At 37.1% G+C, this 24731-nt stretch overlaps 1 protein-coding gene across 7 annotated transcripts in view; it reads right to left on the reverse strand.

Moving 5' to 3' along the window:
- The window catches only part of Trim37 (tripartite motif containing 37), a 180169-nt gene that overhangs the window by 71247 nt on the left and 84191 nt on the right, over positions 1–24731 (reverse strand). For 3 of the 7 annotated variants that reach the window (XM_047542821.1, XM_047542826.1, XM_047542822.1), the window contains 6 exons: positions 22048–22133; positions 14424–14618; positions 7855–8163; positions 3558–3686; positions 3040–3229; positions 568–686 (listed from right to left, as the gene is read on the reverse strand). In XM_047542821.1, coding sequence (XP_047398777.1) covers positions 568–686; positions 3040–3229; positions 3558–3686; positions 7855–8163; positions 14424–14618; positions 22048–22133 — 1028 coding nt within the window. The remainder of the gene's footprint in view (positions 1–567; positions 687–3039; positions 3230–3557; positions 3687–7854; positions 8164–14423; positions 14619–22047; positions 22134–24731) is intronic. The other 4 variants (XM_047542825.1, XM_047542824.1, XM_047542823.1 and 1 more) reach the window with 3 other exon arrangements.

Consider the following 24731-nt stretch of genomic DNA (forward strand, 5'->3'; position numbering starts at 1 on the left):
ATTTAAAAAATAAAGTTTGCAATGCTTCTATAAGAAAAGCAAAGTAGGCTGGGGATGTAGCTCAGTTGGTAGAGAACTCACCTAGCATGCAGATCCTGGGTTCAATCCTGAGTAATACTCCCCACCCCCAAAAGGTAAAACAAGTCTACAGACATCAATGAAGACTGACTTCAAAAGACAAAGATTTAAAGCTTACTATTCTAATTTGTTGTTTTAGAGCACATGTTCCTTTTAAGACTGTAAACATATCTAATTCATCTTTGCACATCTAGCAAAAATTCAATGTGTGGCACTGCCTTTGTTATTGAACAGATGAACTATCTGTAGACTTTCCTCCTATAAATGACTCTTTTATTCACACATGTCCTTCTAATTAGTAAATTATCCATTTTGTCTTCTGCTGTGCTTAATGTCCTAGTAAATCAAAACCAGTAGAACAATGAATGTTGGGTTCAGATCAAATATGTCACATAGATCTCAGTAACATAAACCAACCACTCCCTACCACCACAGTTACCACATAGCTACCAAAAGAGTCAGTATTTCTGCTATCTAATTATGACTTACCTTCATCAGGGGCAGCTGAAGCTCCTTCAGGTAGTATAGGTTGTAACTCCCCAGTTTCAGAATTATTTTCCAAATCAGACATTGGCATTCCTTCCAGACGACCTCCTTTAGCATTAGCCCTTGAGAAGGGAGAAAACAACTTGATAAAAAAACATGAGTATTTGAAATAATCATCTATATTTTCTTCTTATCCTGAAATTGTGCCCCTAAACAAGTAGGGTATAGGGCATATGCACTAATGTTTAATACTAAACTTCAAATTTTATTTTTAAAAATTTGACTAATGATTTACAATGAGAGATCATGAGGTGGTAAATTATATCATGAAAATTCCTGGTTGTGATATTATACTGTACATCTGAGAAATGTTATTGGTGAAAAAGTATAAGGTATGTAGAATGTCTCTATTATTTCTTTCAACTATATATAAGTTTGCAATCAATAAAACCTTCAATTAAAAAATAAATACAGGGCTGGGGATATAGCTTAGTTGGTAGAGTGCTCGCCTTGCAAGCACAAGGTCCTGGGTTCAATCCCCAGCACTGCAAAAAAAAAAAAAAAAAGGAAGAAAGAATAAATATAAACAACAGTTCTAAATAATATGTTCTGACTAATATGGAAAGACTTTAGAGATATTACTGAGAAAATAAGATCAACTTTTTTTTTTTTTGCGGTACTGGGGATTGAACTCAGGGCCTTGTGCTTGGGAGGCAAGCACTCTACCAGTTGAGCTATTTCCCCAGCCCTAAGGTCAACTTTTGTATTAAAAAGCAAGAGTCACAGTTGTTTAAACATAAAAACTGAGAAGACACAAAGGAAGAACAGGAATGCATGCGTGTGGGCAGGGAGTTGGAAAACTAGGCTGATGGGATATAAAAATGGAGAAAATTTTCACTTAGTATGTTATTTCCTTTTCATTATGGACCACTTACTATTAGTACTTAAACTTTTTGCCTCACAACTTTAATAAATCAAGTAGGGAAAAATCTCAAGAGTACCCACATAAACCAACACATACAATTCACTGTAAAAGGTGAATTATACCTAGTTGCAGGCATTTGTGTAGGAAATGTCTAAGGGGAAAAAGAACTATGTTCATGTGCATTTAATCTTTTTTTTTTTTTTTTAATATTTTTTGAGTTGTCAATGGACCTTTGCTGTATTTATTTATATTTGGTGTGGAGAATTGAACCCAGTGCCTCACACTTGCTAGGAAAGTGCTCTACCACTGAGCCACAACCCCAGCCCCTGCATTTAATCTTGATAATTAAAAGCAGATATAAATACCTATGGCAATAATATATTAAAGCTAGCTGAATCTTTAACTTGAAAGGAATATATATAATACTAAGCTAGGTAATGAGGAAAACAAGATAAACTCCAGTAAACACCTTTCTACTTCTGAAAGGTGAGCTAAAAAGAAAATGAAACTACCAGGCATGGTGGTGCACCCTGTAATCCCAGCTACTTAGGAGGCTAAGGCAGGAGAAACACAACTTTGAGGATAGCCTAGGCAACTCAGTGAGAACCCATCTCAAAATAAAAAATAAAAAGGGTTGGAGGTTAAAAAAAAAAAAGAAAGAAAGAAAGAAAAAAAAAAAAAAAAAAGGCAGGGCAGGGTGTACTGGGGATGTGGCTCAGTGGTAGAGTGTCCCTGTTGTCCTATTGTTTAATCCCAGTCTGAAGTAAGCTTCCCAAGTTGCTGGGGTTACAGGTGTGTGAAAACATGCCCGCCTCAAAATTCTTTTCAAAATCTCCAAGGTAAAATCATTCCATTGTTTAAATTCAGAAATGTATTTAATATAAATACATATATATTTAATATATATAAAATAGATCAGCAGGTGGATATTTATGACTCATCTAGCACATTCATAGACAATACATTCTATGAATATTGTACCTTTTGAATAGATCAACGTTTAACTGACAGGATGTGAGATTTTGTTTCCTTGTAGAGAAATAAGGCATCAATTACCATATATCCTTTGGAGAAATTTCAACTGAGTTTTGAGGATGCTTTCATAAGACACAAAAAAGTTTAGCTTAGAGTAGAAATGCAATGATAAAACAAGATTGCTGAAAGTGCTCTGTTCTGTACAGAATATGAAACACACACGTGACATACAATACAGCCCAGCATGAATGTCTTTGAAATGTGTGGAATAGATTTAAATACACACACAGACCCCCTCACCAGAGTTAATACAGGTTATACATCACTGTTGTCTTAACTTCAGTGAAAGTAAGTTCCAACATATTTAACTTGAACTTCTGGTCCTATTTCATCCCATTAAAAAAAAAAAAAAAAAAAAAAAAAAAAAGAGGAGGCAGCAGCAAGGTCTATAACTGTTTAAAAGTTACATTTTTAATGTAATAAACTTTCTGCCCCTTAAAAAAATACCCAATAAATTAATTTTGTTCATTATGAGGCAGACTTAAAATTCTAAACAACAGAAGAACTTAATTTACCCCAAGGTGACCATTTTCCTTCTTTTCTCAACAGTGGGTAAGCCATTAAAAACTGCAACCACAACTGCATCTGAATCTAAAGTTTTACACTGCCGGTCTTCAGTTTTTGGCAGGATGTCACTTATGATGCCATGTGTCAAGGCTCGAGGAGAACTGTGCCTGCTCCCTGACTGAGAGCTTCCTGGGGAGCCTTCAAAAAGGAGAGATGGCAAATAAACATGGAAATTCTTAGATTAGAAAATCTCACTACATATACATTTTAAAACTAAGTAAAAACATCAAAACAATTTAAAAATATAATCTAGTCTTTCTGATGCCAGGTGCTTAAAAAAGGAGTCCAGGATACATAGTCAAATGACCACATATACTTAAGGGTCTGTTCTATAGTGAGATCAAAAAACTTCAAATCCACTCAAACATTTTTGGTGCCTTTCAAGGTCTAAAGTTACACACTAATATCAACTTCCAATAACAGACACCTACCCAATGAAATTATATTCTGAATTCCCCAAATTTACCTTCAGACAAAGTCTGACAATCCCCCTTTGATCGGCTATTTTCCCCAGAGTCCACTGCTCTTCGAAGTGAAAGACTACCTGCAACACTGGAGCGAGCTGGCTTGGGTGAATTATTCTTCTTGTTTGTGGCTGCCAAGACATTTAGAAACATTTTTTGCATATGATCAAATAGCACAAAATACACTGCCTAGTCAGTCAAAGAAAGGTTTAATTTTACCATTCAAGGAAGCTTTTCTGTCTATACTATCCAAAAATACACAGGGTACTTTTATAATTCCAATTAATTTATTTGAGGTTCTATAATAAAAGTATTCCTATTTTATTGTTTATGAATCTTAACTTAGATGAACTGTGGGCCTCACAAAAAAAGAATTACACCATTCTCAATGAAATTAAACTAAGAAACAAAAAACTAAGAAACAAAAGAATAACCCCCAACACTTGCAGATTGTTAAAATACTATTGGACTAAAAAGAAAATCAGAGTCAGGTGTGGCAGCACATGCCTATGTGGATCTAATAAAGGACACAATAAATGGTAGGTTGAACAATATCAAATTGCCATTTTTGTAGTTAAAAACAGTTGCACATTGGCAATTTCATTTGGTTCAACCTCTACCAGCTCAAAAACAAAAGTGTGTAAATATGGGAACTTGATTTTTTTTTTTTTTTTTTAAATGAGTTTTATACTGCTGGAAAGAAGGGATTCTTTAGGCTGGGCAGAGAGGCACATGCCTATAATTCCAGCAGCTCAGGAGGCCGAGACAGGAGGATTACAAGTTAGAGGCCAGCCTCAGCAATGTAGCAAGGACAGCCTCAGCAACTTAACTAGACCCTGTCTCAAAATAAAAAATAAAACAGGCTTGGAAAGAAGCTCAGTGGTAAAGGGCTCCTGGGTTACCAGAACCTCCCCTGCACCCTGCCACCAAAAAACAAAAGAAAATAGATTCTTCGGAAACCATGTTCTATTCATTTGGGAAAAATAATCATCAAATTTAACTCTAACTCCATCATATATAAAACAAATTATATAGGGACTTATTTCCTAAATGTAAAATAAGAGGAAAAGAACAGTACCATAAGAAAATAGGCTTAATTTGATAAGCCTGGAGTTAAAAAGGCCTTTCATGGGGCTGGGGTTGTGGCTCAGTGGTAGAGAGCTTGCCTAGCACATGTGAAGCACTGGGTTTGATCCTCAGCACCGCATAAAAATAAATAAAATAAAGGTATTGTGTTCATCTATAACTTAAAAAAAAAAAAAAAAACTTAAAAAAAGGTCTTCCAAATAGCTAAAAAGTCATGAATATTAATATATATGCCCAAAATAAAATTTTACATCTTTATGATTAGCTGGGGGGAAAAAGTAGCAATGGGGAGATATTTGCAAAATTTGTTAACAAAGGGCTTTTGCAAAAGTCCATCCAAAAAGTAGTATTTTTTTCCTTAAAACAGTACGTCTTTGGATAAAATCTGCCAGTTTCTTGAACACAAAATGAAATTGGGTATTTTTTCAAATTTTTTGTCTTTTTGTACTTTTTTTAACATTACTGAACTATTCATAATCACATTCCTTTTTCTACCGAACTGTATTCCCTATTTTAAGAAAATTCTGTATATTTTGCAATTATATCCTCCATAATCCATCTATACTGGATTATTTCCCCATCAGTATCAAACATTAATAAACTTCAATTTAATAAAATATATATGCATAGAGAACCCAGAAATAAACCTTTGTATATATGATTAAATGATTTCAATAGAGTACCAAGACTTCAATGAAGAAAGTAAGTCATCAAACAAATGATGTTGGGAAAACTGGATCCACATGCAGATGGATCCTTAGCTAACACTATATACAAAATTTAACTGAAACTGGGCATGATGGTGCACTCCTGTAATCCCAGCAACCCAAGAAGCTGAGGCATGAAGATCACAAATTCAAAGCCAGCCTCAGCAATTTAATGAGATCCTACCTCAAAAAATAAAAAAGGTCCAAAGCACACCTGTAACTACAGCCGCTTGGGAGGCTGAGGGAAGATGATTTTGAGTTCAAAGCCAGTCTCAGCAATAGGGAGGCACTAAGCAACTCAGTGAGACTGTCTCTAAATGAAATATAAAACAGGCTGGGGATGTGGCTCAGGGGTTGAGTGCCCCTGAGTTCAATCCCTGGAACCAAAAATAAACAAACAAATAAATAATCATAAAAAGGGTTGGGGATGTGGCTCAGTGGTTAAGTGTCTCTGGGATCGATTTCTGGTGCCCCACCTCCCCCGCAAAACACACACACACACACACACACGCACACACACACACACACACAAAACCCAACAACAAACTTCCTGACTCCACACCAACTCCAGTTTCTACCCACCTCATCATGAAACTCCTTGAGCATTTACTACTCCATGGGAATAGTTCTTTTTTTCCTTTCTTTTTTAGCAGTACTGGGCTAGGAGCACTCTACTACTGAACCACATCCCCAGTCTTTTTGTTTTAAGACAGGGTCTCACAAAGTTGCTTCAGCTGGCCTCAAATTCATAATCCTCCTGCCTTAGTCTCAAATTACAGAGATTACAGGAGTGTGCCACCACACCTGACCATGGGAATAGTTTTTAAATGGCCACCCAACCTTCATGTTGACAATCTGCAATGGTATTTAACACAAGTAACAATTGTTTCTTTCTGAGATGTATGGTTTTGTTTGTTTCTTTGAATTATTATACAGTTTAGTTTTCTCCTACTTTAACAATTGCTCTTCCCAATTTTCATTGTTGGCTTCTCTTCCTTTACTTGAACTCTAAATATTAAGGACCTCAGAGTCAAAATTTCTCCTCTCCATTGAAACTCACCATCCTTGGCCCTATTCAGTTCCTGGCTTTAAATAACATCAGATACTGCTGACTCCCAAATATTTATATCCAGTTTTGATGACCTTCCCTGAACCTCAGACTTGGCTACCCTTCCATGTGCCCATGACTGTTACTAGGATATTTAGCAGACATCCCAAACTTAACACGTTTAAAAAGAATTCCTGACTTCTTGTCTTAATCTCCTCTGAAGTTCCACAACTGGTTTCTTATTTGATTTGCTTTTCAATAAATGATACCACTAGACATTTAAGTTGCTTAGGCAAAAAATTTAATCATCATTCTAAGTCTCTCTCTCCCTAAAACTCTATTCAGGCTTTCTGAACTAGGATTGTGGGCAAAACTGAATCTGAGCAGCTTAAGACTTCTCTCCTATGCATCTAGAATAGTACTAGTTAAATACCATCCTTGAGAGAATTAAGATGGAACCACCAGTGAAAAAAAGTTGCTGCAAAATCAGGCATGGTGGCACATGCCTAAAAATCCAGTCAATTTGGGAGTTGGAGGCAGGAGGCACAAGTTTCGAGGTCAGCATGGGCAACATAGGAAGAACCCATCTCAAAGGAAAAAAAAAAAAACAAGAAAAAAAGGTGGCTGTTAGTAGGCACCATTGTTAAAAATTGCAAAATATGCCACCAAATTTATATAAGCCGTAATGGCTCCTGCTTATAACCCTTTCCAAGCCCTTTCCCTACACAGTCATCTTCTGTAAAGAGTAAATACTACTATAAGCACCCTCTTGAAATCAACATAAAACTCAAATTCCTTATTGAGGTCTTATAAGACCCTACCTTACTTAAATCTTGCCTACTTTCTGACTTCATTTCTTACTATTCTCCCCTCTGTTTTATTCACCCTATTCACCATACTGGTCTTCAACTTTTTCAACATGTGCAGTGAGTCCTGTGCCAAAGACTTTGCTTTTTCTGTTCTGTTTATCCAGAAAACTCCTTTCCCCAGATGTTCAAGTGGTTGCCACTCTCTCAAACCTTTAGGTCTCAATTCAAATGTTTCCCCCTCACATGCTTCCTCTGACTACCCCAAGGTAGCACATTCCTCATTTACAATGTCCATCACAATCCTTTGTTGTTTCCTTCACACCAATTTTTTACCAACTTAACTTTAAAAAAAAAAAAAAATCTTAATGTCTGATTCCCATCACTAGAATGCAAGATCCATGAAGTTAATGTTTTGTCACTCATCAGTAAAGAGAAAAAGAAATCAAGAACCGTTAGCTCTATTAGTTAATAAAAAATATGAAGACTTGATTTTGGATTGGGAAAAAAGTCAGCATGTATTTGTTGTCTTAATTAATCTGAAGACAGATGTTTACATATTATTATCCTGAAAATGAGTCATCTATTTTCTCAATCCAGTTTCTCAAATAATATGAAGAGAGATGCACTAACAGGAACTTTTTTTACTTACGATTTCGTATGTAACAGCTGGCTACTGATGACTTTGCCAGGAGCTCCATTCCCAAATCCTGTAACCTGCCAGAGTTTTCAATTCCACAAGCAGCCAGAGCTGCCTGGTCAGCAGAAAAAAGGTTTGTCTGCATATCTCCAGAAGCAGCACTGCCGCTTTTTATTTCTGAAAGTGTATTCTTTACATCCGTTTTCATACATCGAACTTCAGCCATTTGAGTTTTGAGTCTTTTTAGCATCTTTAGATCAGAGGGCACTCGCCACATCGCCTGCTGCTTCCTTTGGTCTTTATCTTTTCGAGAATATGACGCTTCAGAGACAAAGTGACAAGTCATGTTAATATAAATTCTAACATTTATGACATCATTTTGTACCACAAATATATGCAATTTTGATAAGCTAAAGTGCTGTAGTATCAAAAACAGAAATGCATTAAATTTTATTAATGAAAATAAGGATACTCACACTTCCTAACTTTATTCACACCTACAAAGTTGTAGTTGAGTCTCATTATGATCACTCAACTCTCAATTAGATACCTATTGAAGTATAAATGCTGCCATACTATATTATATAGATTATACTTCTCCGCTTCCCTCAAAATTTCTAGTTTTTAATATGTTCACAATTAAAAAATTGAAAAAGAAAAACCTAGAAATCACTTAGTCAAATCTGCCATACATATTTATATGTATGTATATTAGCATACATGCATATATATTCTAAGAATTTGCTTCATTGTTAGATATACCTGCTAAGTACCACAGAACATAATTTTAAAAATTTACAATTACAGGATCTTTATAGTCACTAAATTAGGACAGTGTTTTCTCTCTTCCAAGAGAAATTAATTATAATTGTTTTTAATTTCTTCTCCCCCTACCCAAATATTAAAAAATACAAACAAAGGAGATTAATACTTCTGTTATACTACAGGAAGGGAAAAAGGTTAAAAAAGAAAAAAAAATTATGGTACCAGAGATTGAACCCAGGAGCACTTAACCACTGAGCAACATCCCAAGTCCTTATTATTTTTTTATTTTGAGACAGGGTCTCATTAAGTTGCTGAGGCTAGCTTTGAACTTGCAATCCTCCTGCCTCAGACTCCCAAGCCACTGCAATTAAAGGCAATAGGTAAGTTTGTTTTTTTTTTTTCCCCCAGTTGCAGATGGACACAATACCTTTATTTTTTTATTTGTATGTGCTGCTGAGGATTGAACCCAGTGCCTCGCAAGTACTAGGCAAATGCTCTACCACTGAGCCACAACCCCAGCCCCCAAGAAGTAAAAATTTTGAAGTCAAAGAACATTAGTTGGCATAGTGGCACACGTCTATAGTTACAGCTACAGGCAGGAGGACCCTTGAGCTTAGAATTTTCAGGCCACATAGCAAGATTTCTTAAAAAAAAAAAAAAAAGCCCAGTGTATTGATGCATACCTGCAATCCCAGCTACTTGGGATTTCCCAACACAGAAAAATCAAGTTAAAACCAGCCAGGGGGATTTAGTAAGACTTTATCTCAAAATAAAAATATAAAAAAGGGCCAGGGCTGGGGTTGTGGCTCACTGGTAGAGCACTTGCCTCGCATGTTATGAGGCACTAGGTTCAATTCTCAGCACCACATATAAATAAATGAATAAAATAAAGGTCTGTCAACATCTTAAAAAAAAAAAAAAAAAAAAGAAAAGAAAAAAGAAAAAGGGCCAGGAATGTAGCTCAGTGTATGTGTCCTGGGTTCAATCCCCAGCACAGCACAAATACATAATAGACTCAAAAAGAAACCCAGTCAAAATAGAAAACAACAAGTCAGGCATGGTGGCATATACCTGTAATCCCAGTAATTTAGGAGGTTGAGACAAGAGCATTCCAAGTTCAAGGTCAGCCTCAGCAATTTAGGCCCTAAGCAACTTAATGAGATTCTATCTCAAATTAAAGAATAAAAAGGGCTGGGAATGTGACTTAGTGACAAAGTGCCCCTGGGTTCAATCTCCAGTACCACAAACAAAAACAACAATAAAAACAAAACCAGGGGACCTACAGACAACCTACTAGACAAAAAACAAATTCCTTATTTGCAGAAATGCTAAACCTGCTTAGACAATGCAATAAGAACAAAAAACACTAAAAGGTAAACACTGTGGTTCACCCAACAACCATTCCCAATCCCCCACATCTCTGCCTTGCCAAAAGATTTTGATATTAAAAACTTTGTTCTCCAGGTTGCAGGAAAAGGTTTCTTTTCTACCTTGTCCTTTACTCCCTGCTAGTAACATATTCCTGTGATACATGATACCTGGAACTGTGGCAGTTGTTACCAGGACAGAAGCGGCAAGAGTATCACAGGAAAATCATCTGATGCCCTGCTTCCAAATACCGGATGAACCTGAAATCACCCACCTCCAGAATTAGCATGCATGAATTAAGTGCCTTAATTATTTAAGCTGTCATTTAGTACCATTTTGTTATTTAGAGCTGAAAACATTCATAACAAAAACACGACCAGAGATTTTAGAAAGCCAGGATTTGGTTCCAGGTCTACTATTTAGCTACAGTAACTCTCTATAAACTGTCAACTTCTTTGAGTCCATTTGTTTATTTATATAATGAAGGCAATATACAGCAACAGATGTTGGGAGGCTCCAAAGATTCAAAGTTTGTGAAAAAATCTGTGACATTGTTCCCATCCAATCGATTATCCACTAAAATGCTAGAGAGGTTTTCTAAAACCCCAATCAGATTATTATTTTCTGCTTAGTATAACATAGCACTCCATACCAGTAGGGAAGTAGTGACATGGCACACCAGACACTCCCCTAATCTACCTTATTTGTCAGTGGCTTTATCTTCTACCTCTATTCACAATGTACCCCTAACTTTTGGAGTTATAGGTTGAGAATTCCTTATCCAAAATGCTCAGGATCAAGTCAGGCAGGGTGGCACACACATGTAATCACAGCTATTCAGGAAACTGAGGCAGGAGGACCTCAAGTTTAAGATCATGCTCAGCAATTTAGTGAAGCCCTAAGCAACTTAGCAAGACTGTCTCAAAATAAAAAATAAAAATGACTGGCATGTAGCTTGAACCCAAAGCAACCTTGGGCTCAATCCCTAGTACCAAAAAAAAAAAAAAAAAAAATGCCCAAGACCAGAAATGGTTCAGATTCTGGAATATTTCCACAGATTTTACCAGCTGGGCATTCCTAACTCACGAAGCCGATATTCAAAATGATCTGAAATCCAACATCATGTCAGTGCTCAAAAGGTTTTAGATTTTGGAACATTTCAGATTTTAGGATTAGGAATACACAACCTATACTTGCAACTCTAATATACGGTCCATTTTCTATCACACTTTCATTATTTTCATATTTCCTAGTCCCTTTGTTCATCAGATAAAACCTAAAATATCTCCTCCTTCAGGCAGGCACCTGTACCAACTACCCCCTCACAATTAGTTAATTCTTACCTAAATTTGCATTGCTGTTCTACTCTATAGATTATAGTTCTATTGACCAGCTTACCTAAAACAGAGAAAACAAACCAATAGAATATATACAACTTAAGGGTGGATATTAGATCTCTTCATATTTTAGGTTAAAAATATTTTCGGAACAAAATTTTTGTGGCGCCTCCCTCCTTGTACAAGGACAAGGAGGAAAATTTAATCCATGTGGTTCAGTTTATTTTTACTATAAAGTGATTAAGAATGGGGCTAGGGAAGTAAGTAAAAACCCCCAAAGGGAAAATACAAAAAGACTCAGACAAACTCCCATGATCTGATAATAAGCCAGTAAATATTTCTGAGCCTGTCTTAAATGCTAGGTACAATAATGGGCAGGGATACAACAATGAATAATACAAACCTCTAGTTTTGACCCTCATAAAACTCGATCCAATTGGGAAAAGTGAAAGAAATCAATTTCAGTACTACATGAGTACAAAGAGAGGAAAGTGTAACTATGGGACTAAGGGAGCTTAACAATTCAAAGATCTCACACTGCAAAGTAAAAAGACTTCTTGAATGTGCTAAGCTATAAAGTTAATTAAAAGTGAGTACCGGAGGCTGGGGTTGTGGCTCAGTGGTAGAATGCTTGCCTAGCATGTGTAAGGTACTGGGTTCCATCCGCAGAACCACATAAAAATAAATAAAATGAAGGTGTTAGGTCCATGTACAACTAAAAAATTTTTTCAAAAAGTCTCAACAATATTTCTTTTATGTCATTTGCACATGGCTTTCAGAAAGGACAAAGCTCCATAGCTTTTCCTCCAGATTTCATATGTGTCAATGATGCCACCCTTCTCCTACTCACCTAAGGTCCTTCAGTCCTCTTGACCCACATTCCAATTAGGTACCAAGTCCTATTAACCCTAACTTCAACAAATTTTAAATAGTATCACTGCCATGTTATAAGTAAAATCTTAATTTTTTAAATGGCCTTGATTAGTATTCCCTAGACGTTGAAAAGAATTTTTTCCTGGGGCAGGGGGTTGTGTGCGCTAGGAATCATACCCATGACCTTTGCACTCTAAGCACCCATTTCACTGTACCACCAAACTCTACCATATACCTCCCAAGGAGAACTTTTTAATGAAAAGTCTGAAAATTTTATCCCAAAGTTCACATATTTTTAAGTATATGACTGAGCAAATAAATAAAAATGAATGAATTTGCCCTCTCATTACAGGAATGACTTAAATAAATCCCTAAATAGACCCTGACTAAACTTCCATTTCTCATAGCTTTCTCAGCATTATCAGCTTTTTAAAATATACTATCAACTAATTCATTCCTAAAATGAACAACTGCTCTCTACTGCCTACTATGAATAAACTCTTCAGGCTAGCATGAAAAGCCTTCCACAGAATTGACCCAGCTTGACTTTCTAATTCTACTTGGCACATGTATCTTAAAATCTGGTTCAATTTCATTACTTGATACCTTTTAAGATGCTCCTTTTAGAGCACAGTAGTTAGAAAAAGGACTTGCAAGGCATGGTGGTTCCTACTTATAATCTCAGCATCTTGGGAGGCTGAGGTAGGAGGATCACAAGTTCAAAGCCAGCAACTTAGTGAAAACAGTCTCAAAAAAAAAAAAAAAATGACTGGGATGTGGCTCATTTGTAAAACACCTCTGGGTTCAATCCCCAAAAGAAGAAAAAACAGGGGCTTGCAGTTAGTCTGACACACAGTGGATGTTCACTAACTTTACGTGTTGAAATAAAGAGTACACAAAGGGAGGGAGGAGAACAAGTTCACTGGATTAGACAAAGGGGAATGAAGGGAGGGGAGGGGGGATGGGATTAAGAAAGACAATAAAGTGAATCAGACATAACTGTTCTATGTTCCTGTAAGAATACATAATCAGTGTAACTCTACATCATGTACAACCACAACAATGAGATCCTAATTAGGATAAGTTATATTCTACATATGTATATAATATGTCAAAATACACTCTACTGTCATATCTAAAAAGAATTTTAAAAACTTTTAAAAAAGAATACAGAAAGAATCGAAATAAACATCGAAGTCCAAGCAAGCCTCTCAACAAAGATAAAGTTGGATCTTTCTGTAACACTAGCTTTTATTAACCTTCCCTCAGAGATGGTTTATTTTTATTCGGCTTCTATGACTCTGTTCTCTTGATTTTATTTCTGTCTAAAAGTCTCTACTTGGCTAATCTTCCTCATACTCAATAAAAACAGATGGTCATTAGGATTATACCTCAGGGCTAGTGATGTAGCTCAGTGGTAGAGGGCTTACCTAGCAAGCACAAGGCCCTGGTTTTGATCTCCAGTACCATCCCACCACCATACACAAAGAGAGATTTCCCTGACTTTCTTCTTCTTTTCCTTCTTCAGTAGTGGGGAACACCACAGCATGAATAAACAACTTTTTTTTTTCCTGTGTTCAATCCGGATGCACAGTTCCACTTCAAAGTTAGGCCTAAAAAACTCTTACGTCCATTCACAAAGAGGACAACTGTACTACTTCACATGAATCAAACCATCAATCAGGCACAATGTAAGTAGCAAATCATTTAAAATCTTCTTCAAGATTCTTTTTTTTCTTTCTTTATGGTATTGGGGATTGAACCCAGGAGTGCTCTACCACTGAACTACATGCCCAGTCCTTTTTATTTATTTTTTTTTTGGGGTGTTGGGGATCGAACCCAGGGCCTTGTGCTTACAAGGCAAGCACTCTACCGACTGAGCTATCTCCCCAGCCCCCCTTTTTATTTTTTATTTTGAGAAAGAGTCTCACTAAGTTGCTCAGGTAACTTGAACATGCAATCCTCTTGCCTCAGTTTCCTGAGTAGCTTGAATTACAGGCATGTGCCACCATGCCTGGCTCCAGCATTTAAAATTTGTTTTTGCAGATAATACTTTTAGGCAATAATAACAAAATAATAATCTGGTTGCTATTAATGTCATTCTTATATAATAAAAAAAATCAATTTGTGACAGAAATTCACTATTTTCCAACACTTAGATGAAATACTTGGAAAAAATTGAACAATTCTTTTCAAGAGCAACAGAAAAAAGAATAATTATTATTGTTATTATATTACCTGTGGGCTGCAAAAGTGAAGCAGGTGGGCGAGGCTGTAGGCCCCACAAATTATCCATACTGCTCCGGTCCTTAAGGTCCAACAAGTGTATTAAGATTAAAGGATCAATGTCTAATAAACTACTAGTAGCGGCAGAGCATAAATGTGCTCTTCTTGACATTCTGCTACTGGCACTCACATAACTGTGGCTATTACCTGCAAAACAAAACAAAACAAAAGAGAGAGAGAGAGATGTAGAAAATGTATATACTTGCACAAATTTAAGTATTTGTAAAGAAAAAAGTAGTTAATGGTGTTTGAATATATATCTAGAAATCTCTTAGGATTTCATATTCATAATGAGAAGCACAAGGAAACCAGACTGCTAGAGAGATGTACACTAGTACAGTGACTAGTGTACCTAGAATCCAAGAGCAACCATCAACCCCATCTTGCTTCTATTTTTCTAGTAAATTACTCTCATCACTGAACAAAAACTGCTTTCCTTGGTGGTTTATACACTTTAGTACTCCCTGTTCATGTGTTCCTATCTTTTTACTTACTATTATTTTCCCACATAATCATCATTAGCTTTAGCATCTATTTCACTTTCCCCCTCTGAGAGTTAATATTGTTACATTCTATATGTATACATATATAGGTATGTGTGTCTTATATGTAACTGTAGAGTCTAACAAATATATACAAAGTGGTCACACCCAAATGAAAAAATAGATTATTGGCACCCCCCTTACCATGTCTTCTAAAATTGTTTACTACTCTTATTCCCCAAAAGTAATCCCCTCACCCCCATGCACTGGGGATTGAACACAGAAGCACTGTATAACTTAGCTGCATTCCCAGTCCTTTTCAATTTTGAGACAAGGTGGAAGTTACCCAGGTTGGCCTTGAACTTGTGATCCTCAAGTCTCAGCCTTCCAAGTCACTAGGATCATAGGTATAAACCCCCATGCCAGGCACCTTCATCCTAACTTAAACACATAATTACTTTTGCCTGTTTTGAATTTATACAAAAATATTAACAGGGAATGGATTCTTATACCCTGCTTCTTGCTCAACATGTTTATCATACTCATCTATACCACTGTAATATAGCAGTTTATCTTCACTATTTCTGTGCAACATCCCAGTATATGAATATATCCAATTTATATTTCTATTCCTTGGAAAATAATTTAGAGTTGCTTTTAGCTTTTTATTATGAAGAATAAGGTCGCTATAATTATAAACAGATAACTGATCTTGAAGCTTACAGAGCAAAAACATGGAATGCCTCAAAAAATAAATGGATCACTGTATGCAGTAGCCTGTAATCCCACTGACTCAGGAGGCTGAGGCAGAAGGATCCCAAGTTCCAGGTTAGCCTTGCCAACTGTTTCAAAAAAAAGAAAAAAAAAAAGGTTGGGGATCAAATATGGCTTCCTTACTAATGTCTACTGCCAATTTGCTGATCCAACCCATATTTGGGGACATCCTTATAAATATTTAGAACTCTAGAGATTTTGGATTTTTAGTGTTGGTTTCTCATTTAGGAAAGATGATGATTATTCTTATAATCCCAATGAACAATGCAGTACCTGATGTATACAGGGCATCCATTAAACATGTGGAACAAGTAACCTTAAAAAAAATCTTCTTTAATAACAACTAGAAGTGTCCTATTCCTCTCAAGTATTATCATGTTTCATAAATCATACATGGTCAGCAAATAAAAACTAGATTTTTCTTGCAAAGCTGACTTAATGAGCAAATGTTATCAATTAGTATAATACCTACAATCTTTTCAGCACTTTTTTAAAAACAGAAGTTCTCTTTTTCAACTACATGAAAATAACTGATAAACCATAAGCAATTCTTATGGGATACAATTGACTCAATAAGTGTTTGTTTCAAGGTATCTCCTTATCCGATACTTATAAATGAAATTATTGATACCATTTCACTTTATACCTAGTAAATATGATTTATCCTCACCAAAACTCACGCTAGTTTTAATTCTTCAATATGGCAGTGTTGCAAGGTGGGGCCTAGTGAGAGATGTTTGGTTCAAGGGGTCAGAGCCCTCACAAATGTATTAATGCTCTCAAGAATAAATTCTCCCGCTCATGGAACTGGATTAGGTGTAAGATGTCAGCATGTTAGCTATCTGTCACTGTGATAAAATACCTGAGAAAATCAATATAAAGGAGAAACGGCTTATTTTGGCTCAGAGTTTTAGTATAGGTTTTGGGCCTATGGCAAGGCAGATATCATGGTGGGCAGCTCACAGCAGAAAAAAGCTGCTCATGTGATGGCTGCCAACAAGCACAGAGAGAGGAAGAAAAAGGGGTGAGGGCACCAATATCCCTTTCAATGGTACCCCCAAGAGCTAACTTCCTTCCACTAGGCCCCATACTTCCTATAGGATGTACCACCTCCAATAACACTACAAGTTGGCAACCAAGCCATTAGCATATGAGTCTTTGGAGGACATTTAAGACACAAACCATAACACTGCAAGAGTGGGTTTATGTAAAGCAGGATTACCTTTCATGTTGTCTCATCTGAAATTATATCGGCTTGCTCTTTTGATACCTACCATGAACTGAAGCAGTGCAGCCTTACCATAAAATGAATGGATACTGGTGCTCTTCTCTGCCAAGCCTCTACAACCATGAGCCAAAATAAATCCTTTCTATATAAATTAGCCAGTCTCAGGAATTGTTACTGTAACAGAAAATGGACTAAGACACCTAGTTTCTCTGTAAGACTGACCTCCTTTCTAACAGTTGCCCTAACACCCCAATTCTTTAGATGACATGACTCTTCAGATGACTGTGTAGTTCTGAAATACCATTCCAGACTTGAAATGGACCTTCGTAGCTAGTATGTAACAAAAAAGCATTTTCAGACTCTGCCCTATCTCATCCTAATTCAGCTTTTGTTCGCTGACTTATTTTTTAAATATTTTCATGAGTTGTTGATGAACCTTTATTTATTTATATGTGGTGCTGAGAATTGAACCCAGTGCCTCACACATGCTAGGCAAGTGCTCTACCACTGAGCCACAACCCCAGCCCCATCACCGACTTATTTTTTTGAAACATTGATTGTTTTTTTCTTTTCTGGTATGGAGATTGAATCTGGGGGTGCTCTACCACTGATCCACATTCATAGTCCATTAAGTATTTTATTCTGAGACAAGGTCCTGCAAGGTTGCCAAGGTTGGCCTTGTACTTATGATCTTCCCAGTTGCTGAGTATGCACCACTGTGCCTGTCCAATAAAGGCTTTTAAAGTAGAGAAGTAACATGGTAAGTTATTAATGGAAAGAAAACAAAACCCTTCATTCCAGTTCATGGTGTGGGAAATACAATGGAAAAGATACAAAAGCCCACAAGAGAGGCTATTGGGAAAAAAAGGCCTGAACTAATAATAGACAGGAATGGGAGTAAAATCAATTTATGCACTATGGAGGAGGTAGAATCAACAGACCATGGTAATATATTAAAGGTAGAGTTTGAGGGAGAGGAAGAAGTGAAAAATATATAAAACTATCAATCACTAAGATGATAACTATTGCTCACAGGTGGTTGGTAGAAAGTATTTGAGATGCTGAAACACACTGAATTGCTACATGGGATAAAGGCAACATATACAACTTGGAGAGTAATCAGTATGAATAACTAAAATACAGGGATGGACAAGATCACCCCAAAATAGGGGTTAGTGTTAGGGTTAGGGAGTGGGGCAAGAATGGAGGAAGGAAGGACTGTATAGAGGGAAAAGAGGGGTGGGAGGGGTGAGGGGGAAGGGAAAAAACAACAGAATGAATCAAACAACATTACCCTATGTAAATTTATGATTACACAAATGGTATGCCTTTACTCCATGTACAAACAGAGAAACAACATGTATCCCATTTGTTTACAGTAATAAAAAAAAAAGAAAAAAAAATCACCCCCAAATAAAGTGAGGAACAGGAAGAGTATAGTGCTTTAGGTTGGAAGTTAAAATGCTAAAGAAAGAGGTCTTAATTAATCAAGTATGCAAAGAATACATGTCCTCCCCCGACAAAATACACTCAAAATAAGGGCAATATGGGTGTTATGGTTCTAGTGACTCCACCCAAGATCATGTTAACATCTGATTCCCGATGTAACAGCTGAGAAGTGTTAGGGCTTTTTTTTTTTTTAGGCCATGGGGGCCCCACCTTCGTGAATTAATTAACATCTTTGAGAAACTGAGCTAGATCTCTCAAGACTGGGTTAATTACTATGAGAGTGGGTTGTTATAAAGGGAAGGTTATCACTTACCACTCTCACATACATTCCTAACATGATGCAATCTGCCACGAGGCTCTCACAAGAAGCTGGGCAGATGTTGTTACCATGTTCTTGGATCTCCGAACATGTGACTTAAATAAACCTCTTTTCTTTATTAATCACGCAGCCTCAGGTATTCTTTTATAGCAACAAAAACTGGTAGAAAACCGGTACCAAGAATAAAAAATTGATACAGAGAATGGGGTTGCTGCTATAACAATACCTGAAAGATAGAAGCAGATTCGGAAATGGGCAATGGGCAAAAGTTAGGAGAATTTAGAGAAGTAGGCTAGAGCAGTTTATATAACCTTGGTGTGAACAAAAAACAATGAGATTAAGGAAAGTTTGGAACTTCTAAGAAATTGACAAAATGAACATGATCAGAGTGCTGATAGAAATGTGAACAGTAAAAGGTAGGCTGATGTAGTCTTAGATGGAAATGAGGACTGTTTTAATGGAAACTGGCATTAAGGCTATTCTTGCTGTAAAGTAGCCAAGATCTTGGTTAAACTATGTCCATGCCCTAGGACTTTACTGAAGACAGAATTCAAGAGTGATGACCTAGGGTATCTAGAAGAAGAAAATTCTAAGCAAAATATTCCAATAGTTTTGTGGGTACTTTTTAATAGCAAACAGCAAGATTCAGAAGCAAAAGCATGACCTACAGCTGGAATCTATAATTAAGATGGAAGCAAAGTGTAAAGATTTGGAAAATTCACAGCCTACCCTCCAAAAGAGTGAAGAAGTGTATTCAGAAGGGAATACTGAGGATATGGCTTTCCATTTGCTAGACAGACAAACTCCATAAAAGGAAGCCAATTATCAATCATCAAGATAATGGAATAAAGGCCCTCAGGCCTAACAGAACAGAATAGTTTCAGAAAATGGGCACTCTTCAAAGGCTTGCTGCCAACGGCCACCTCAAGATTATTCTCTGCATCCTTGTACAGTGGTTAGCCGTCCAGCAGTGGTTTAAGCGGGCCTACGTGTAACTCTGGCTGTGCTCAAGAGAGTGCTAACGGGAAGCTTTGGTGGTATCCACATTCACATGGTGTTCAAGTCTGTAGGCTCACAAACTGCAAGAGTTATGAGGGTGTGGCAACCTCTACCTAACTGTCTCAGAGGCTAGGCAGAAACCTGCTACAGGGATGGAACCACCACAGAGATTCTGCACCAGTATGCTCACTGGATGTGTGGGAACAGGAGTGCAGATTTTGAGACTCCAGAAAGGTAGAGCCTCAGGAACCAGCATGCAACCTGAGTATAGCCACTTGAACCAGGTCCAGTGAAGGCACAGAGGCAGAGTTTCCCTTCCTTTGTCCGAATGTGTCCAGGAGGTGACATAAGAAGAGAGTAATTCTTCTGGAGTTTAAAACTTACTGTTTGACCTGGATTTTGCACATGCTTTCAGTTGAAAGGCCTTTCTTTCAGCCTGCCTCTATTTTGGAATAAGAATGTTTAACCTGTTCCTGTCCCATCGATGCATGTTGGAAGTAAATAATTTGCTTCAATTTTATAGGCTCACCATTGGAAGGAGTTTGCATAGAGATTTAAATGAGATCCTGGACTTCTGAGTCAATGCTGAAATGAATTCTGCCTTTGGAGCATAATGTATTTTGTACAAATGTATTTTGTAGGAGAGAAAAATGTGAGTTCTGGTGATCTAGAGGCAGAATGCTATGTTTTGAATATCCCCACCAAACCAGGTGTGGTGGTGCACACTATTTGGGAGGTAGAGGCAGAAGAATCACAAGATCAAGGGCAGCCTGGGCAACTTAGAGAGACCCTAAGGAATAAAACATAATAAGGGCTGGGTATGTAACTCAGTACTAGAGTGCTTGCCAAGTATGTACAAGATTCTGGGTTCAATCCCAGACCATACACACAAAGAAAGGAGGAAACAATGAAAAGGAAGAAAGAAAATTCTCACCAAAACTCATGTTCAAATTTAAACCCCCACTGTATAGACTTAATCTGACTATGGTACTTGGAAGGTGAGACCTTTGGGAGATAATTAACATTAAATGAAACCAATAAAGGTAGGGTCCTAATCCAATGGGACTGTGGTTTTATAAAAGGAGGATGATAAAACTGAGCTAGGACATCAAGTCTCCCCATATGATGCCCTATGCTGCCTTGGTAATCTGCAGTTTCCAACAGCAAGACCTACCTCGTAAGATGCAGCTGGCCAATCTTAAAAGTCTATTCTCTGGAACTGAGAGCTGAATAAACTTATTCTCTATAAATTACTCAGTCTATATTGCTCAATTACAGCAGTAGTTCTGAACCTAAAAAACTCATGCCCTTCTCACAAAATGCATTCATTCCATCAAAGTAGACCCAAAGGCTTGATTAACCAAGCCTTAACACAAACAATATTCATAAATTGAAAAGAATATAATTTGGGTTTTGAATTAAGACAACATTTTCTAAATTGTGAAACACAGCAACTTTTAAAAATTCTGTATATATCAGATTCTGTAACTATAAAGAGTAGATATTGCCAGGCACCATGAGACATGCCTGTAATGACAGGTACTCAGGAGGTTGAAGTAGGAGGGTCACAAGTTTGAGACCAGCCTCTGCAACTTAGTGAGGCCCTAAGCAACTTATCTAGACCCTGTCTCAAAATAAAAAATAAAAAGGGCTGGGCTGAGGCTGTGGCTGTGGCTCAGTGGTAGCATGTGTGAAGCGCTGGGTTCCATCCTCGGCACCACATGAAAATATTTAAAATAAAGGTATGTGTCCTCTACAACTTAAAAAAATTAAAAAAAATAAAAATAAAAACATAAAAAGGACTGAGGATGTGGCTCAGTGGTAAGGCACCTGAGTTCAATCCCCAGTTTAAAAAAGAAAAAAACTGGGCATGATGGTGCACACCTCAGAAGGCTGAGGCAGGAGGGACTCCAGTTTAAAGCCAGGCTCAGCAAAAGTGAGGTGCTAATAAGCAACTTAGAGAGACCCTGTCTCTAAATAAAAAATACAAAACAGGGCTGGAGATATGGCTCAACAGTCAAATGCCGTTGAGTTTAATCCCTGGTGCAAAAAAAAAAAAAAGTAGATATTATTAGAACCTATCTCACAAAATTTTATAAGTAAATAAGATAAGAAACACATAAAGGCCTCAAACAGTGCCTAGTACATAAGAACATTTTTCAAATGATATCACTAGTAATACACTCCAAAATCCAAACTATAAGATATAGCACCTTTAACCCCATGAATCACACAGAGCAGTGGCTATCATTTACTAAAATATGGTCTGATCAGAAAACAGCAAAGAGACAAGACAGAATGGCTTGTGGGGCTTGGCCTCTGTACCTGGAGGTCCTGCAGCAGCTGCATCTTCCATGAGTTCTCCCTCTTCCAACTCCATGTTGTTGTATTCTACATCATTTTCTCCAGACCTAATAAACAAGATTCATCATTCTCACATAGTAAATACAATTAACATTTTTGTCACACTTCAAAGAATTTTATAAGAAGTGTACCAACTTTCTCCTACAAAGACAGGATATTTCCAAAAGCAGAAATAATGACTTCTGTCAGTATCATATGTATGAGTAACGTTACTGTTCAAACAACCATTTAAAATATAAACTTTTTGTAAAGGAAGTCTATTTTTTAAACAAAACTTTGTTTTTTAAAAATTTTTATGTGGTGCTAAGGAATGAACCCAGTGCCTCACACATGCTAGGCAAACATTTGCCCACTGAGCCACAATCCTAGCCCTAAAATGTACTTTTAAATGCATCAAAGTAGAAGCCAGGTGTGGTGGCACAAGCCTATAATCCCAAAGACAGGAGAAGCTGAGGCAGGAGGATCACAAGTTCAAAGCCAATCTTCGAAAATTAGTGAGACCCTGTCTCAAAATAAAAATGGCTCAGGAAGCAGGTCAGTGGTAAGCACTCCTGGGCTCAATTCCCAGTACCCAACCCCAACTGAAACCACTAAAATCAAGGCAGGGTTGGCAACATTTAATTTTTAAATAAGAAAATCTGAGAACCACTGTAAGCAGGAAATTATAAGTTCAAAGAACTGGCAACCTAATGATAGTAAAATTAGGAAATGTTTAAGGAATAAAAGTTCTAATTACTTTATAGGACTAAAATAACTGGAAAAAAAAGGTGCTATTAGTACTCATAAAGACTCTCATATTAAAAAACATTTTAAACTACAAAGTACTATTTGGAACAGTAGAAATCAATGCTAGTTTTTGTACATTTAAAGAAATCTTAAGATCATCTCCCAGCTTGATAGTATAAGGAGCTCTGCAGTCCTGCTTTCAAGGAAACTGGTGCAAGTTATTTTTTTAAAAAAATAATTATGTGGTGGCAATGCAGTTCAGTTACCATGCATGAGGCCCTGAACTCAATCTCCAGAATCACAAAATGAAAACAACAACAACAATTTAAAGATTCTAGAAGTGATTCTACTGAAACAGAACAAACAAATGAAGAAATATCTAACTCAAAAAATATACATTAAGCTGGGCCAGGTGACACAGGCCTATAATCCCAGTGGTTTAGGAGGCTGAGATAGGAGGATTACGAGTTCAAGGTCAGCCTCAGCAACCTAGCAAGACCATGTCTTAAAATAAAAGATTTAAAAAAGGGCTGGGGACTGTAGCTCAGTGGTAGAAAATCCCTGGATTCAATTCCCAATGCCAAACAAACAAACAAACAAAAAAAGCATTAAAATAAGAGTGTGCATCTGTGGCACCTGAATCCAAATCACTCCTCTTTCCTGTCAAATTCAAACAGGAATCCCACTCCAGACTGGTGCAGTCAAGAACAAAGATCTTCCACTTCCTGCAGCTCCCAAGAGTCAGCTATATTCCCAGGAGGAATAAGACATCAGTATTTCTCATTTTGCCTCCAGCTACCTATTGCTGATGCCACAGTCTAGATGTATGTGGCAAAGAGGTGAGGGTTCCCTTCTGCCCAGATCCATATAGAGAATAGAGGTTCAACTTGGGTGCAGCATCTGAAAATGCTGAGACCCAAATTGCCCTTGCCACAACTTATTCATAAGGTGAAGGTCTGAGGGCAGAAAAAGCAAACTAAGAAGAGCTAAGCTCACTGCTCCACTGCCTACATAGTTCAGCTTTTAAAGCTGGAGAGAGAAGTACACCTTTATCCTCACTCCAGTTTCAGAACTGTGGCTTAGAGATTTTACCTAGAAGTAAAAGCAAGCTATAAAACAGAGCCACAGGGGCTGGGGTCGTAGCTCAGTGGTACAGCGCTTGCCTAGCACATGTGAGGCACTGGGTTTGATCCTCAGCACCGCATAAAAATAAATAAATAAAATAAAGGCATTAAAAAAAAAAAAACTACAGAGAAACATAAAACACATTAAGAACACAAACAAAATACTAGCAAATGGATCCAACAATATATAAAAGGAATTATAATACACCTTTTCAGTAGAATTAAAAAAAAAAAAAAAAAAAAAAAAAAAAAAGACCCTCTGAGTAGATCCAAAACTCACATGTAACAAAATACCACCCTCAATATTCAATAAAAACTAGGGAAAATATAAAACCTCATGAGGATCCAGACTGGATCACTCATAACACTTCCAGAGGAAATGTAAAATAGTACAGCCAATCTAGAAAACTGACATTTTCTTTAAAACTAAACACACAATTATCATATAATCCAGCAGTACATTTATCCCAGAGAAATTAAGAATTATGTTGACATAAAAACCTGGGCATGGGCTCAGCACACTGGTGTAATCCTATAATCCCAGCTACTCAGGAGGCTCAGGAAGGAGGATTACAAGTTCGAGACTAGTCTCAACAACTCACAGAGGCCCTAAGCAACTTAGGAAGACCCTGTCTCAAAAAAATAAAAAATAAAAAAGGGCTGGGGATGTGGTTCAGTGGTTAAGCATTTCTGGATTTAATCCCTGGTACCAAAACAAACAAACAAAAACACCTGTGCACAGATGTTTATAGTAGCTTTATTCAGAATATAGCCAAAACCTGGAAACTTTCTAGA

The sequence above is a fragment of the Sciurus carolinensis genome, chromosome 3 (genome assembly GCF_902686445.1).
Source record: "Sciurus carolinensis chromosome 3, mSciCar1.2, whole genome shotgun sequence".
NCBI classification, from domain to species: Eukaryota; Metazoa; Chordata; class Mammalia; order Rodentia; family Sciuridae; genus Sciurus; species Sciurus carolinensis.